The 17510-nt window shown below is 46.8% G+C and overlaps 1 protein-coding gene across 1 annotated transcript in view; it reads right to left on the bottom strand.

Annotated features, from left to right (window-relative positions):
- Positions 1–17510, bottom strand: part of Vps8 (VPS8 subunit of CORVET complex) — a 203649-nt gene that overhangs the window by 12707 nt on the left and 173432 nt on the right. The window contains exon 44 of the mRNA XM_036204062.1: positions 15879–15932. Coding sequence (XP_036059955.1) covers positions 15879–15932 — 54 coding nt within the window. The remainder of the gene's footprint in view (positions 1–15878; positions 15933–17510) is intronic.

Raw genomic sequence — 17510 nt, 5'->3', positions numbered from 1 at the left:
ACTGCTGGCTTTTGTGGTTATTTTTATGATATATACTCAATGCTAAAGATTCAGAGCTGGGATCCATATGTGAGAGAGACTATATAGCATTGGTATTCACTCAGTACAATACTTTCCAGTTCTATATATTTATCTGCAAAATTTCATGATTCCATTTCTCTTTACAGCTGAATAGTATTTCATAGTCTATATACCGCATTTCTATTATCTCAGTTGAAGGGCCTTCTAAGTTGTTCTTAAAAGGCCCATCTCCTAGCTATTGTGAATACAATGGAAATGGACATGGCTGAGCATGTATCTTTGGGGAAAGATGCTGAGGCTTTTGCATACTGGGTCCTATCTACTTCTAGCTTTTTTTTTTTTTTTTTTAAGATTTTTTTTTTTTAAGATTTTTTTTAAGATTTTTTTTTTTTTTAAGATTTTTTTTTTTAAGATTTTTTTTTTAAGATTTTTTTTTTGATTTCCTCAGCGGCTACCATTAGAACACCGTCAGGAGTGAATAAAGGGTGTCCACATTTTCACCAACATTGGTTGTCAATTGTTTATTGATTGGCTAACCATTCTGACTGTTTATCAACAACTGTCCAATGAACTTAAGGAGGGAGTTCACACCTGGCACCATAAACCTAGCCAGCTACCCACAGGGAGAGAGGTCACAGGCCTAGAGAGCCTCCTCTTGCCATTTCTCAGTCACTATAACTTCTGACTGCATTTTGCAGCAGCACCCAGCTGCACATCTACAATGCTACCTGTACACCCAAGGCTTTGGGGACACTACAGAGGAGGGAAGACTGTGAGAACCAAAGAGTCACGATGCCTGCTGCAAGACTGTGTCTTTTAGACCTCTCAGGAACATTGCACCATGAGAGCTCAACAATATGGCTGCCTAAACAAGACCTGAATAATGACAACACCAGCTGACACGCCAATGTGGATGGGACAGTTCTAAAAGACTCCACCCCAGATGAAGAGCTGCAGGCAATCAGTGGAAGGGAGAATCAGTTTCCTTCAGGGACAAGTCCCTCAATAGGCCATCCATTCCTAGTGATCAGCCCTAAGCACCGGTGTGTATACAAATGACACGAAATGGACTCAGTGGGGCGTATGCATGCATGTGTGTACAAGATGTATGTATGTATACATGTAACAATAATTAAAGAAGGTCATGAATTTGAGAGGGAGTGAGGGCACAGGAGGAGCTAGAGGGGAGAGAGGGAATGGTGGAAGAGAGGGAAATATTCACATATTTCTAAAAAATTCTAAAAAATTTACAATTTAAATTAAAAAGAAAATGGGAGGGAAAAACAACAACAACAACAACCAAGAACCCGAGCAGTGTGGCAAGCCATAACACACAGCCCTTCCCATGTTCCAAACCATCTTAGCATGGAACTAGGTAGGCCTGATGACCCCAGTCACAAGAGAAGAAAGTGACCGGTGCTCACTTAGAGCAGTGTGGTGAAGTCCACTGCGCAGGGCTGGAAATTCAACTGCAACGTTTTGGGGGAAGAAGCAGTGCCCCCCCGGAAACGACCTGCAAGGCTCAGCACTAAAGTAAAGAAATGAGGTCTTGGTGACCTGTGAGAGCCCTGGGGAGAGGCATGAGGTGAGCACCGCATGCCAGCATGCTGCAAAGCTGGGTGACTCATAGACGTGGTGTGAGTGAGCTGTAATTACATCCGCTGGAGAAAACCAACCAGACATTCGGGACCCACAGCAGAAGCATCTGAGTCACTGCCACCCTGAAGGCTGGGCTCCAGGATGGACGGGAGTCAGGGAGCCTGCATGGGAGCCTTCCAAGCACACCCAAGAGCACTGACGGCACATGGGGCTACACTCTGCTTGTTCATTTCTTGCTCATGATCCATATGTGAAGATTTCATCCCTAACCAGCATAGCTTGTGTCTTCCATGGGCAGAACCATAATGTATTGGAGTATAAAAGCAACAAAACTGTTTCTGCTTTTCTCCTGCCTGCCCTCAACTTCACTTTGGAATCTGTTAACACTATAATCGGCTGCAGCCCTCGGCCAGACTTTTGCTACCATCTGAGCTGTTTCAACCTAGAGCTCCAACCATTTTATTAAAAAGAAACCTCGGCCTCAAAGGTAAGAGCAAACCATAGCTCCTGCTCTGCAAACAGAAAGCGCCCTTCCTGAATGTGCAACATGGTATGCTCTTACCCTGAGTACCTGACCCTTCAGGCCCTCTGATGTCCCCGTGACTCCAAACTCCATAGTCACAGCTAATGATGAATTAGCTAATGAAACAACACATCAGGCTATAAGCTGCCCGAGAGAGTGGCGCACTGGGCAGCACATGCTCTGGGCTGATGGGTGACACAAGGACCTTTCACAGCAGAATGGGCAGATGCAGGCAGGCTGGCTGAAGCTTTGGTGACGTGTAAAGAGAAACAGCCAGAAGGATTGCTGCGGCTCAGTGTCGCTGCTGAGTGGCAGCTGTGGTGCAAGGCATCCTATGCACTGCTGCATCATCCCCACCGCACCAAAGGTCACACTGGTGGTGGAGCGCAGATCTGTAGGGAGGAAATCCAGTTCCAGGGACTTCTTTTGCCTGTTGTGGCCTCATTATCAGTCCGAGAGAAGCCGACAAAAAGTCACTCACAAGCAGCAAAGAGCAGAAAGGGGCTGCCTGGGTCAGTCACACGGGCGGTCTCTGTGATTCTGCTCTGGACCGCCAAGGCCCATCCCATCAGGCCTTCACAAAGGGATGAGAGAGAAAGCTAGCTGGAGAAAGCGGGTTGTGTGCAGAACCAAGCTAACTGCAGGGAGCAGCCTCGAGGCTCATGTAAACCAGACATGCCACACTGTGCTGACCATGCCATCTGCGGCACCAGGGCAGACTCAGAACCCGGCTCTGACACCCCACATTTGTGACACTCATCAGTGTGCTGTCCTTGAGAGCCATCGCCTTCTCTACCAAGTGGAGCAATGTTCCTAAGCTGCAGCTGGGGGAGGGCAAGGAAGGCAAGTGGGGAGACACAGCCTTCCTGCTGCCCAGAGGGCTCTTGGTCTCCCTCCATGTTTAAGGACACAGCATCAGTCCCGCGGCAGGAGACTGAGGTTCTGACACGCTAACGTACTGTCTCTGAATGTGTGAGGCACTAAACTACATCTGTGGCAGACAGAAGGTGACATGAAGTTACAAGGCATTATGGGTTTCCCGCAGGCAAATTCTGCTGCCCAATTTGCTGGGGTGCTGACTCTGCACCTGCCAAGTGTCTTCCAGGTCACCCAAGAGGCAAGTATCACTAAATGCTGTTGCATCACAAAGGAAGCAGTGTTTCTGTGTGAAATGCTGAAGGCCCGATATTCATGTGGGGGCCTCTGTCAGTCTCTCACCCTTTTTTTCCCTTCCCCCTTGGAGTCTCTTACTGAACCTGGAACTCATCACCTGGCTGAGTAGCTGGCTTCAGGGATCCCCACCTGCCTCTGTCTCCCCAGAGCTGGGCCCACAGACCTGCTCTGCCACTCAGCTTGCGAGTGGATGTTGTGTGCTGAGTTATCTACCCATTTGGTGATTTCTCTTTCCCCCTAGAATGCCCCTGAACTGTGCGATGTTTCTGAAACCCACATGCTCTACCCTGCACATGCTCGACACTCCTTGCCTAACCTACTGTGAAAGACAACACCCGGGGACAAATGCTAATGGTCCTGTCACACCACAGCAGATTCTGGAAGCTGGTTTGACATCCTCAGAGTGTACTCTGAAGGCTTAGACATGTAATGTAGCATTTTGGCCAAATTCATTCAAGCCTGCCCAGCATCCTGACACTAGAGAGGCTGGCCACAACTGCTTCCTAGGAAGGGGGTGTCACCTCAGTATAATAGAGGTAGTACTCAGTCACCATTACCCAGAGGGGTCAGGCTGGATTCTCTGTAACAGATGAAAAGACAGCATGAGCAGAGAAGACTCATGGTGAGGCTGGAACCCCCAGTGCAGGTTTCTAAGCAGACTACAAGTTCTACCATAAGGGATAGATATTACGGCCTGTCCATACTGCTTTCTGTTTTTGTCAGAAAGGGAAAATTTTCAAAACCTGTTATGAGAAGCACAGTTACAAAGATGACATCTTAGAGGATGGTTGTTCTATTACTAGTCAAAAAAGTAAAAAAAACCTTTTGTCATCGCTGGCCAAATGTTTGGTCTTACTTAAAAAATGACTCCGAACAGGGAAAGACTTCATTTTCAGATACATAAAGTCAAGGCCTGCTGCCCTCTAATCACCTCACTGATGGTTTCTACTTAGGAAAACGTCAAACAATTACCTTGATATGCTGCTCAGGGCAGTGACTGTGACAGTACTCCTCTGAGGGGCTGAATCCTTCATGATTGTTCTATCAAAGTCCTGAGTTCTGGGTTACATTTGGCTCATTGGCTGGGTAACATTCCTGCCTATCAGAACCAAATATGCCTAGAAATGATGGCCCGATAAGAGGTACAGAGAAGAAACCAGAATCATGGGCTTCGCTCTAAAATTAGTGTGGTGGTTTAAAGAATTGTCCCAATTCGCTCATAAATTTGAATGCTTAGTCATCAGGGAGTGGCACTACTTGAGAAGGATTAGGAGGTGTGGCCTTGTTGGAGGAAATGTGTCATGGGGGCTTTGAGGTTTCAAAAGGCCATGCCAGGTCCAGCCCAACCCCTCTGCCTATAGATCAGGATGTAGGTCTCAACTACTTCTCCAGCACCATCCCTACCCTGCCTGTTGCCATGCATCCTGCCCTGATGATCATGGACCAAGCCTCTGAAACTATAAGCAAGCCCCCAGTGAAATGTTTTCTCTTCTAAGAGTCATGGTATCTCTTCACATCAATAGAACAGTGACTAAGACAGGAGTAGGGACCAGGGAATGGTGCACTGCTGGAATAGGCCTGACCATGCTGCTCACTGGTAGAATTTAGAAAACTTTGGGACTTTGAGAAAAGTGGTTGGATGCTTTGGGATGGGTGGTGGTCAATGGGCCATCCTAGTAGGAGCATGGAAGACAGTGTGAAGGCAAGTTGAATAGTGAGGGCCCAGCTCAAGAAGTTTCAGAGGGAAAGAATATTAATCAGTGGCCTAGAGACCATTCTTGTGATTTTTGGCAAAGAATGTGGCTGCTTTTTGCCCCTGTCTTAAAAGTCTGCCTGAGGATAAATTGAATAATTTTGTATTAATGGATGTGGCAGAGATTTCAAGACAGATTAAAAATTTCTGTTCATTGGAAAGAACGCATTTTTGCATTATGATATAGCTTCAAACCTATGGAGGCCAAGACATGAAATGTGGTGGTTTAAATAAGAATGGCCTCTAAAGGCTCATATATTGGAATGCTTAGTCATCAGTAATCAAAAGATTGGAAAGTGTGGCCTTGATGGAGATGTGTCACTGGGGTAGGCTTTGAGGTTCCAAAAGTCCATGCTAGCCTGGGCCCAGGCAGTCTCTCTCTGCCTGCAGAAGAGGATGTAGCTCTCAACTGCTTCTCCAGCACCATGCCTATGGCCATGCCCCCTACCTTGATGATAATGGACTAAGAATCTGAAACTGTAAACAAGCCTCCAGTTAAATGTTTTCTCTTATCAGAGTTGCTGTGGTCATGATGTCTCTTCGCAGTAATAGAAAAGTGCCAAGAAGACAATTAGCAAAACCAAGTTAACAATCCAATTACAAATCAAAGGGGGTGCCCATCACAAGGCTGTGCTTTATTTACTCTCAAAGGGAATTTGCTGCCTGAAAGAGACAAACGTGTCTGACCTCTCTCTGTAGGACTTGGTGGTTGGGATGAGGGCAAGAAGTGTGTGCCCCCATGCCTAAACAAACAAATAAATGTAAAGGAGTAAAATAAAAAATTTTTAAAGGAACTAGGAATTCCACACCAGCAGCGGGTAGAGTTTGAAAAGGAGGGGCTGAGCTGAGCTCTAGAAATCAATACAGGGCTTACTACTAACTCACTTGTGCAGGCTGGGACTGCCGCTTGGGACTCTGAAAGGCACATGGAAATTCCAAGCTTTGCAAAGTGTCCAGAAGACAAGAGAATAGTGATGATTCAGATTGGGAAGAGTGTGGATGAGGATTTGGGTGTCGTAGGAGAAGCTCAGCTCCAAGCTGGGCATAGGATCTGGGATACTTCAAACCTATTCCTAGAACAGCTGAGAAAGAAAGAACTCTCTGAAAAATTTAACAGCAACTGACAGCCAAACTCGAATGCCACTAAAAGAAGACAAGAAAATGCAGACGTTCAACGATACTGCTGTCAGTTTACAGCATGCAACATGAAATTCCCAGACAGGAGGAGCAGACAGTGTGACCCACAGCCAAGAAATCAGCAACAGCAATGCTCAGAGATGTTGGAACTAGCACACAAAGAATTAGTGTTAAGTTTCAAACCCCAAAGCCTGGACAAATGGCTGAGGTGCTTATTTAACATAGCAAAGCAGACTCGGCCTCCAGGCTCTCCAGCATCCCTCAGTCCCTACCAGTTATGGAGAATGGCTCTCACACCTCGCCCTGTACCCTGGACTCTCCAGCCCAAGGGGGCTGGGCTGCCCTTCCCTATATAACATAGACGTTTGGTTACCCGACCCTTTCTGTACCTGTGGCCTCCTGGCTACTGCAGCTGGTTCCCCTCTCTCCCCTCTCTTTCCCCTCCCCCCATGTCCCAGCTCAGCCTGGTCATGTCCACTCTGGACTCTCCCAGATGTCCCTGCCTCTGGCTATGCTCTCCAATTTATCTATAATATACCTTCTCCTCCACCACAGCTAAGAGCAATCATGTTCTTTCTTTTCCTTTTTTCTTCTTTCTTTTTCATTTAGCCAGGCTACCAAGGTAGATGGATTTAATGATAAAAGCTGTCACTGAACCACTAAACCTGATGAATTTATTATGTTCAATGAGTTCTGACACTGAGGGAAGACATGGTGTGTTTGCATGTTTCTTGTATAGCATGTTCAGGACATGCCCACTCTTAGGAAGACAGCTCTTAGTTAAGGCTTCCCAAGATGGAACTGGAGAGGGGGGAGGCTCCCCTCCAGCACGACAGCCCGAAGAGCTCCACACATTCTGTTCTCCACTGTAACTGGTGAAAAGCATTAAAACCAAGCCCAACCAAAAAGTCATGTAAAGATTCTAGAAATAGTCCAGGTGAATAATGGCAAATGAAGAAAAAATACATCTATGATTTCAGTGGGACTAGTGAGTGCCTGTGACTGAATGAAGCTTCTTCCTCCCCAGCACCCCAGCTCAGCAAGGGGGACTCCAAGTCAGACACTGCACCCAGGAGCAGCAAGGCCTGTCTTGAGTTCCCAGGATGCTCTGGGAGGAGCAGGTCTTCAGGGCTCCTCAGCTTGTTTTCCATTATGTGTGTCTGGGCTAAGTCCTAGATAGGCTCCCTGGACTTAATGGAATGGTAGGAGTTCTATCTGGGAGGCTGTGTGCTGCCCTCCACCCTGCTTTGGCTTGTGAAACAGTTCTATGCCAGAAGAGGCAAGCCCAAGGCAAAATAAACTCGAAATATTTTTCTGTCAAATACTCTAAAACTTTCATTTATGACAAGGAATCCAAATCTTTTTATTTTCAAGCACCTTGTAAAACATTTATGCAAATGTTTGAATCTCCACCACCTGTAACTTGTTTAACACAAAGGCCCTGCAGGGCTGGAGGACTCAGCAGTTAGGAGCATGGCCATTCTTGCAGGGTGATAGGTTAGTTTTAGAATTGCTGCTTTATGCCACAGAATCATCTTAAGATGGTGACATCACATGGCATGTAACCATTAATCCTTGTAAAGATGGCTACCAGCATGTGGTTGTTTCCATCTTGATGAGGTTATCAGCCAAGATGGAGGACAGTCATAAGGTTGCTATTTAAAAACATCTATTTTCGTGTTGGGGATTTAGCTCAGTGGTAGAGTGCTTGCCTAGCAAGCGAAAGGCCCTGGGTTCGATCCTCAGCTCAAAAAAACAAAAAACAAAACAAAACAAACCATCTATTTTCTTAAACAAGAGTCGAATCATACATATAACCACGTATAGATTTTAATTATAAGCCCTTTGTTATAAGTTTAAAGCCAAATTTTGTTACAGATTTTATAGATTTTTAAACCATACCCATTGAACTTACAATGGGGACCTGGGTTAGTTCTCAGCTCCCACATGGTGGTTTACAATTGTTCAGGGGATTCAATGCCCTCTTTTAGTCACCAGGCATGCATGTGGTGCACAGATATACATGCAGACAAAACACCCATACACATGAATCTCTCTCTCTGAAACTAGCCATCTGTGAAAGACTGTGTGGTTGGACCCCAGCCAGCGGGGAAAGGGCACAGTCACCACCTGTCTTAGAATGAAAACCAACTGTCTCCCTGTCTGGTTGAGCATGTTCTTCTGTTTCTGTGAACATGGGACACTTTAACTGTGGTGGTGGTCTCTTCTTTGTGACCCCAGCTTATTTCTAACAACAGGGCCACAGGCGGCATCTCCTTCTAGCATCCCTGTACTCCTAGATTTCGGGGTGACACAGAAACTTTCCACTGTCCCTACCCAGAGTGCTAGAGAGGTGGAAGAGATTTTTCCCAGGGATAAATGCAGGCTCATACACTGATAGTTCCTCCCCTCTCCTAAAAAGAACTGGCTTCATCACACCTGTACCTACCTTTCTCCCTGACAAAATTGACTAAGGGGGTTCTTCAGAATGAAAATCATTCCAGTATTTCAAATGCACGTGGATAAACGGAGAACCAGAGAAGTTAACTGTGTAATTGTAAAATACTATATAAACGCTTGTTTTCACAATCTCTCATAACTGAATTTTTAAAAGTAACTGTATGCTGTGGATATCGCTCTGTGTAAATAAAGTTCTGATTGGCCAGTGGCCAGGCAGGAAGTATAGGCAGGACAAGAGAGAAGAGAATTCTGGGAAGTAGAAGACTGGGGAGAGACACCGCCAGCCGCCGCCATGAAAAGAAACATGTAAAGACATTGGTAAGCCACAAGCCATGTGGCAAAGTATAGACTAACAGAAATGGGTTAATTTAAGATAGAAAAAGTAGATAACAAGAAGTCTGCCACTGCCATACAGTTTCTAAACAATGTAAGTTTCTGTGTGCTTTCTTGGTTGGGTCTGAGCGACTGTGGGACTGGCGGGTAAGAGAGATTTGTCCTGACTGGGCCAGGCAGGAAAACTCTAACTACAACTGTATAACATGCATGCAATGCAAACAGGGCCTATAACAAATCAGACTGGTACAGATGGAATTAGCTAGTTTAAATCAGAAACAGAATCAGAGAGGCTAGGATATACACCGTAAACCCAAGACCACCACCAAGTACACCCCCTGAAAAATCTTTAAAACTAAGACAAAACAAAACACCCCAAACACACTAAGAAATCAATAAAGGTGTAATTAAAGAGTATACAGGGGACAGGCAGCATCCGGGGACCAGAGTTTGGATGTTAGGGGTTTGGGATAAGAAGTCATCAATAGAAAAACAAGACAACATAAATAAATCAAGTGCCATTATCTCCATGAAAAGCCATCCAATATTCCACTGAGTTGGGTCCATCAGGGAAGAAGCACCAAGATCTCTAAGCACAGGAGTGAGTTCCCACGGCTGAAAGCCGTGCCGGAGGGTAAACTTGATGAGCCAGAGAGGAGAGTGAGATAGCAGCGCAGCACCAGGCAAGCGCAGAGGGGGCAGAGGGGCTGGGCCCAGAGGGGCTGGGCCAAGAGGAGGGAGGCTCAGCATCCCGCATCCTGGCCATGGCCTGGATTAGCAGGGCCAGAAGAAGAGCCTGGCAGAGGCTGACCTCAGCCTGCAGGGAGAGGAGAGAGGAGGCAACATCCGTGGTTCACCCAGAAAAGAGGAAATACAGTCTAGTGGCACAAAGAACACTCTCTAAAACCTGGCGGGAGTTAAAATGGACAGGAGGTAGGAAAGAGGATCCAAAGCTAATGGCTTTTCTAGTGCTGATTCTGTCATGGACTTTGTGATTCTGGGGTGGATAAGTACATACAATGTATCTGATACTGAAAGTATAAAATGTAACATGGAGCTCCACAGCGGCCATTCCGAATGGCCAGTCTAACAATGCAAAATTTCACCTAGTTGTCGAGAGTCTGTGTCTGCTACATTTTAGTGTGTGATATTTTCGTTTATTTGCAATTTTTAATGTTAAATTCTATAAAAGTAAAAAGTGATCCCATTAATGGCTGCTCCTGCACACACACACACACACACACACACACACACACACACACACACAGCCAGCCACAGGGTGCTGCAGATCTCAGTCCAGACCCACCAGAACTAGTCAAACGAGCACTTCTCCTGAAGTTTGAAGTCAGTTATCCTGACAGTGCAGAAAACTGAGTGTTGACATATAACTCAGTAATGCACTGTATGACCTGAAAACATGTCTACAGAGAAAGCTTCACAGATGTCTGCTGTAGCCTTCTGTATGAACAAAAGCCTGTAAGCAACTACACTGTCGTTCACAAGGAGAGTGGTTAAGCAGCCATAGTGTGTGTAGACAAAGCTGCTCCATGTGAAAACCACAGCAAGGAATCTTTCGTGCTGACTGCTGGGTGGGAGAGACAACATACTAACCACATAGCATTCCAGAAAAGGCAAAACCAGAGGCAGCAAAGAGATTGGTAGTTGCAAATGTTTGGGGGTGGGGGGGTGGGGAAGCATTATCAACAGGTGGAGCGTAAGGATCTGGCGCAGTGAGGCTACCCTGTACGATCCTCAGTAGACGTAGCTCATTACACACGTGCCAGAACCCACAGAATACACAACACAAGGCATCAAGCCGAAGTAAAGCACAAGCTTAGTTATTAATAATGCACCACTACCGGCTCATCACCCACAGGAACTAGTAAAACACTCCTAAGCTGACCCAATAGCTACTCCGGTATCAGCTCCATCTTTGGAGCTAAGAATGCCTGTCCTTCCACCTAACTCAGTGGCCTCCAGATGCCTAGAGCCACTGGACACCAGCTTCTTTATATCAGTGTAACAACGCTGGTTGAAGTCTTCACCTGAGCCTACACTAAAACCTCTGTCACATCTGCCCTTGTTTCCTGGTGTGTTGTTTTATAACCAGCCGAGACACTGAAGTTACACTGAGACACAGTTCTGACAAGGATTCCAGGAGAGCACCAACATTTGAAGGCTGTCATTTGGTTGTTTAGGAGAACCTGCATCTGAACACTGACTTGAAAACACATGAAGAGCAAGGACTCCCGGGTCCACCAGCATCCGGCCTCCCAAGACCCAGCACCCAACCAAGGCTTGACGAGAATCCGTTATTGACTCACAAACTCTTTGGCTGCCTCTCCTCACCCACACCGCTCTCCTAGGCAGAGGTTATTCTGAGAGAGCATCAGAGAGCTGTGGATGGTCCAGGGGTACCTCCAGCCCAGGGAGCCTTCAGTGGAACTGACGCACCTGACCTTTCTGCAGACACACTGCAGGGAAAACAGACCCACTCCAGGAGGGGCTCAGGCAGGAGAGCAAGCTTTGTAAGGACATGTCCTTTCTGATGGCTGTGCATCTAACAGTCACAAATCCCTAGTTGGTGTTTCTGCAGTAGTCTCAAAAGATGTACCGTAGTGCCATGGTCTCTGAGGCTGTAATCCCCTAAGGTCCTTTGGTCTACCCTGACTGTTATGAAAATCTCCAGCCTGGACCTTCTAGGGGTTCCCTGTAAACAGACCTGTCAGGTTCTGGTCATCCATGAGCAAACACTGAGAAGATCCCAGGGACGGCATGTGTATCTCCCAACTGTTATTGAAGGTATCAGTGGGAGCCAATTAAGCAGAAATTTTATACACACATATTAGCTATACACATAGCCTATTACATATGCTACACACAGTCTACATAAATGCTTGTTGCTGACATTTTAATATCTAAATGCAGAAGACTGGAGAGAGGACACAGGCTGTGCTGTGTGCTATACACTGACTGCAGCAAGAGAGGAATGCTGACCTCCTGAAAAGTGATTCCTGTGTAAGATGTGCATTCCCGGAAGTCAGCAGCGCCTGCAGGGAGCACACTGCCTCCTTCCTTCCTCATGTGTTAGTGCTGACAGGGGAGGCAACGCTCACATCCTTCAGTTCCGGGCTCAGAGAGACTGCGGCAGACACACTCAGCTGCTTCCTTTGTGTTTCTTACACGCCACTTGTGCAGCCGCTGTTCACCAGACACAACTGCTGTTTCCACCCGTCAGAGCAATTCTGGGACAGGCATTGTAGTCAAGGCTGAACCAGGATATATGTAAATGGACAGAGAGACAGACACACACATACATATAAACACATACTCACGCACACACGAGCACACATCATGCATTAAATTTCACACTGCTCTTCACATAACCTTCCCTTAGAATACTGCAGATTATTCCAGAAACAGAAGCCTACCTAGGTCAGCAAGGATGCTTTGTTCTTCCTCTCCTTGCCAGGGCCACAGACTTCCTGCCCCACCCCAACTGTGAACAGCTCACATCCTGTGTGATCTCATTCACAGGCCTCTCATTTATTTGACCATAATTTTGACAATGATCAAGGGACTTCTCAGTTCTTACTGATTTAAGAACAAACATAATAAAGTGGCTCCTGCCCTCAGGAGGTGTACGGTCTAATCAGTGATAACCCTCAGGTAAGGAGGAAACTTCAGGTCTGGGTGGCCTGAGCTCAGACGACGGTAACTGAGACTTGGGGGTGGGTCCCTGCGCTTCTTGGGCGGCTTCTCGGGTGGGGAGGGAAGGCCTGGGTCTGTCCCTCCTCTTTCACTTCTCTTGCAGCCGCAGGGCAGGGCGTTTTTCTACCTGGGCAGCTGTCTGTCTACCTGCTCTTTTCCTTGGCCTCACCGCCTTCCTACCCTCAGCTGAGCGGCAGCTCCCGCAAACTGCTCCTCGTGAGCTGGATCCCCACCTAACCCCTGGAGCTCTTACGTTTCTGTATTTAAGACCCAGACAACCTGCTACCCTCCCCTGCACTGAGCCCTGCTCACTTGGTCTTCCCGAGACACATTTCCCCTTACTGAGGCTAGGTCAAGTCCTCCTTCCCTGGGGAAGCCTTCCCTGCCTGCCCTGGGCTAGGCACCCACACAGCACATACAGTGTGATAAAAACATGTGCTGGCACAGCTAGGCTTCAGCTCAGGGCTGGTCACTGGCTCTAATTAAGAATTCACATTTCAGGAGTGGCCAGTTAACATGAATTCCCAATGGCAACTTCCAAGCCCCCCCCACCCCAACTTTTTATATAATGACCAATACTTAAGACTTTGCAAATGAACTAAAAAAAAATCAAAATTTTTAATTGGTAAAATTAATGGCTTGTTAATCAGTACAGTGAATGCTGGAAATAGACTCTCATTGGTAAAATAAAATCTATTCAGGATGTATAAGTAAGGAAGAATACTTGAAAAGTTGTACCTACTCTTACATGGGAAGGAATAGGTGGACACTTGGCCACTTAAGAATGACACCAAGGGCCATGTGAATGCAGTCCTGGCTTGGCACGTTTTGTTTTGTTTTTCTTGTTTTGAGACAAGAACTCACTATGTATCCCTGGCTGATCTGGAACTCACTACATAGACCAGGCTTAGACTCAGAACTCATAGATTCTGCCTCCCAAGTGCTGGGACTAAAGGCGCTCCCAAGCCTCAGGCAGGATGTTCCTGTAGATGACGTGGATTAGAGCAGTAACAGACATGTGTGGTGGCGTCCTTCTCTGATGTTGGTCAGACATCTGAAACCACACAGCTGAGGCGTTACCAAGTATCTAATAATCCCTAGCTTCCCGAGGCTGCAGAGGAGCAGCTAACCATCCCTCCGAGCCCCTCATTGTTCTTCTAATCACCAAGAACACGAGGCTGCAAAGGACTGCTCAGCCATTCAGAAACAGCCCTTCTTGGGGCTGGCAGAGCACCCTGCACACTTTACTTGGCATGGCCAAGCTGCACGGTAGTTGTGAGATCACCTGTCATCTCATGCTGAGATCCTTGAGGCCAAAGACTGCCTTTTCACCTCACGTCCAATGCTTAGCTCTGCAGCTAGCATAAAGAAATACTTGATGACCGAGTGATAACATGTAAGCAACACGATCAATGGAAAGGCACATGGGAGCTGAAGGCCCATGTTAAATTGTTCACCACAATACTTCCTACGCATCCAACACAAATGTTGCACACTTCAACAGCACTCTGTTTAGTTGTTAGGGCCATTCTAAGATCATCACTATCTCACACAGAGGAAGAAAGAAGCCAGCTTTTAGAGTCTTCGTGTTTAAGCCCGGTTATACGTGAAGCCTATGCCTTTACTCATCATGCTGGGTGTGTGCTGCATGGCTGCTGGTCAGGAGTTTCTACAACACAATTTCCCTCTGTAATTACCGCACATTTACCGAGTGAGACACACAAGGCCCTACTGTGACTGGCTGCTAACGGTACCCCGAGATTCAGGAAGGTCTGCACAGCAGCGGTAAGAGTTGCTATGGACGTTTGGGAAGGGGCCAAACAGGAGACCCTTCAGTCCTTGGGAACTACGGGAAGCTGGTGAGGCTCCCTCCACTGCCTGGCTCAGGAGATGAGCACCTATTTCAAGTGTGGTCCTGCCTCCATGGTCACTTGCTCTTAAAGCCCACAGCCACGAAGCTGCCAGGCCATGAATCCAAACCCACATGGGAAATGCATCTCCTCTTCTCTGTGACTGCATTTCACGGTAGTGACAAGAAGCTGGCTAACTGCTCAAGTCAGAGAGCGGTGGCTCCGAGAAGTCCCTCCACCCCTCAGTCGTGCCTGCCCAGCGTACTTGGGAGCAGTGCAGGGCTATTCCTGTCTCTCTCAGACGTCGGCTCTTGTTTTCATCCCTTTTCTGTTCAAAAATGTCAGGGTTTGCGGGCAGAGAAGAGGGACTGGTGTGTGTCCCACTGCTTTGAAGCTAAAACCAGCTGTGAGTAAACAGAGTCACAAGCTGTCGTTTGTGTTCCATAGACACTTTGCTGACATCACTGCTAGCTAAAATTAAAAAAAAAAAAAAAAGGTTGGGGAGGACAGAAAATCAAAATAAACACCAAAACCCAGCACTTCAACCATCAGAACAAGCGCAAAGGCGAAGGGAAGCCAGGCTACTTACATCCTCAGCACCAGTGGGTCTCAACCTTCCTAATGCTGTGGCACGTTACGGCGCCTCGGGCTGTAGTGACCCCATCCATAAAAATATTTCGTCGCCACTTCATAATTATAATTTTGCTACTGTTATGAACCGTAATGTAAACACCTGATATGCAGGATATCTGATGTGTGACCCTGTGAAAGGGTCGGGACCCACAGGTTGAGAATCACTTCGGACACCTGCTGGATAGAAAAGGGGCTGTGGAGGTTCTCTGAATGCTGTCAGAGCATAGTTCCAGAGCGGCACAGAAGCCACCTAGTCCAACATCTACTGATGGCCCCTATGTGGCGTGAGCTGAAAAGCAGTATCTCTAGACAGTTTATTTGGGGCACAGCTACCTGGAAGGAAAGCGTGTCACTGAGAAAACCAAACAGCTTTCCCTTCAGAATACTCTTCATTTGCTGCCGCCCTGGGACATGAGGGCGCAGCCCTGGGAGGTGCTGCACAGAGGATGCTAACTCCACAATGCATTCAGTTCTTAGTTGCCAGGAGACTGACTGCTGGGCCCGAAATCCCAGAGGGCTGGTCTAGAAGAAGCAAGGAATCCTAGCAACACATCAGAGCATCCAATCAGAAACAGCCCGAGAACGTTAGTAAGTAAACAGCACTGCTATTTCCAGAAGACTGACCACATTGGAGAATGCGCAGGAGGAGAAGGCAGTTCTCTGGGTGTTCGCCTTTAAAACTCACCTTCCTGGCAGGAGGCTCCCCTTTGGACTGATGATATGATGGTGACGTTTTTACCTAGAAAAGATAGAAACATTTCTGTAACTTTTTAGATATGGTTAAACTTTATTTGGCTCACATTGCCAAAAATTCAACTTAAATGGGTGTAGGCAAGCTTAAAATAACAATAACAAAACAAAAACCAAAATACTCAAGCTACTTTCGGAGGAACAATGAATACAATTTTATGGAAAAAATTTCCAGAGATCAAAAAGTCAATAACAAAGCAACTTTTAAGTATGATGAGGCTACAACCGATAGAATGATGGTGTGTGTTCATGTGATTAGACTCGTGTGGCTGTGGAGGTGTACGGGGCCGGAGGGCTTGAGTGTCCTCAAGCACATCTCCACCTCACATTTAGAGACAGGGTCTCACGCTGCACCTGGACTGGCTAGACTGGCTGGCTGGTGAACTCATCCACTGCTTCTGCCTCCCCAGAGCTAGGAATACAGGTGAGTGGCTTTTTATGTGGCTATTGGGGATCTGAACGAGGGTCCTTATGCTTACATGCCAAGTACTTACCAAGTGAGCCATCACCTTTACCTTCAAAGTGGTTATGATCAAATGGTGAGAAGCTACATTTTATTTTTTAAGGTTTATATTCATATGTATACAGTGTTCTGCCTGCGTATATGCCTGCAGGCCGGAAGGGGGCGCCAGATCTCATTACGGATGGTTGTGAGCCACCATGTGGTTTCTGGGAATTGAACTCAGGACCTCTGGAAGAGCAGCTGATGCCCTTAACCTCTAAGCTACCTCCCTCCCCCCCTACATTGTTATGGAGCCTCACTGGTAATGCAGATCAGTGCCGGCACAAGCAATGCTCAGCACTGCAAAGGCCAGGAAGAGGAGAACTCTTGCTACAATGTGGGTGAATTGCAATTTGAGCTGTGTAGAAGTCAGACCCAAAGCACACAGGGCTTACGGTTCTACTTATCTAAAATTGTAGATAAAGCAAATAATCTGGTGTGTCAAGGAACTAGTGCATGGCTACCAGGGCGGGAAACAGTCCCAGTGGCACTGGATGGAGGCAGAGCACGATCGTGAGTGGGTCACTTTATCTGTGCACATCTCAAATGCATGCACATTATCTATAGTTTATATCAATTACCACATAAAAACTTTGTAGAATATAGCTACATCACTGGTATAGAAACTTACAGCTTTGTATGCTGTGTTAGAAAATAAAAAAGGCTTCAGAGCAAGAATCTGCATTTCAAATTTAAGAAACTAAAACTGGTCACAGGGTATGGAGAAATCAAGTTGGTATTGACCAGGAAGCTCCTGCCTGCTGTCCTGTTTTCACAGCACCAAGAGATGCCATGTAGACCACTGGCGATGGAGAGTCATCAGTAGCCTTTCCAGTTGTGAACCTGTGAGCGGTCATAGTGACAGACAAGACCTGTCCCATGGGTGCATGAGTGTTATGCGGGTAACCAACTGCTCTCTGATTGATTTAAGGCCTGCTCTACAGGAGGAAACACGTGTGTGGTACTGTAATCTGAGCAAGGACCCATGGCCTGGGAGCTCACAGGGGAGAACCTGTTACTATTACTTTTCTAGATGGACACAGAATCAAACTGCCCTCGAAATTC

The sequence above is a fragment of the Onychomys torridus genome, chromosome 12 (genome assembly GCF_903995425.1).
Source record: "Onychomys torridus chromosome 12, mOncTor1.1, whole genome shotgun sequence".
NCBI lineage: Eukaryota > Metazoa > Chordata > Mammalia > Rodentia > Cricetidae > Onychomys > Onychomys torridus.
This window is presented reverse-complemented; position numbering and strand designations above follow the sequence as displayed.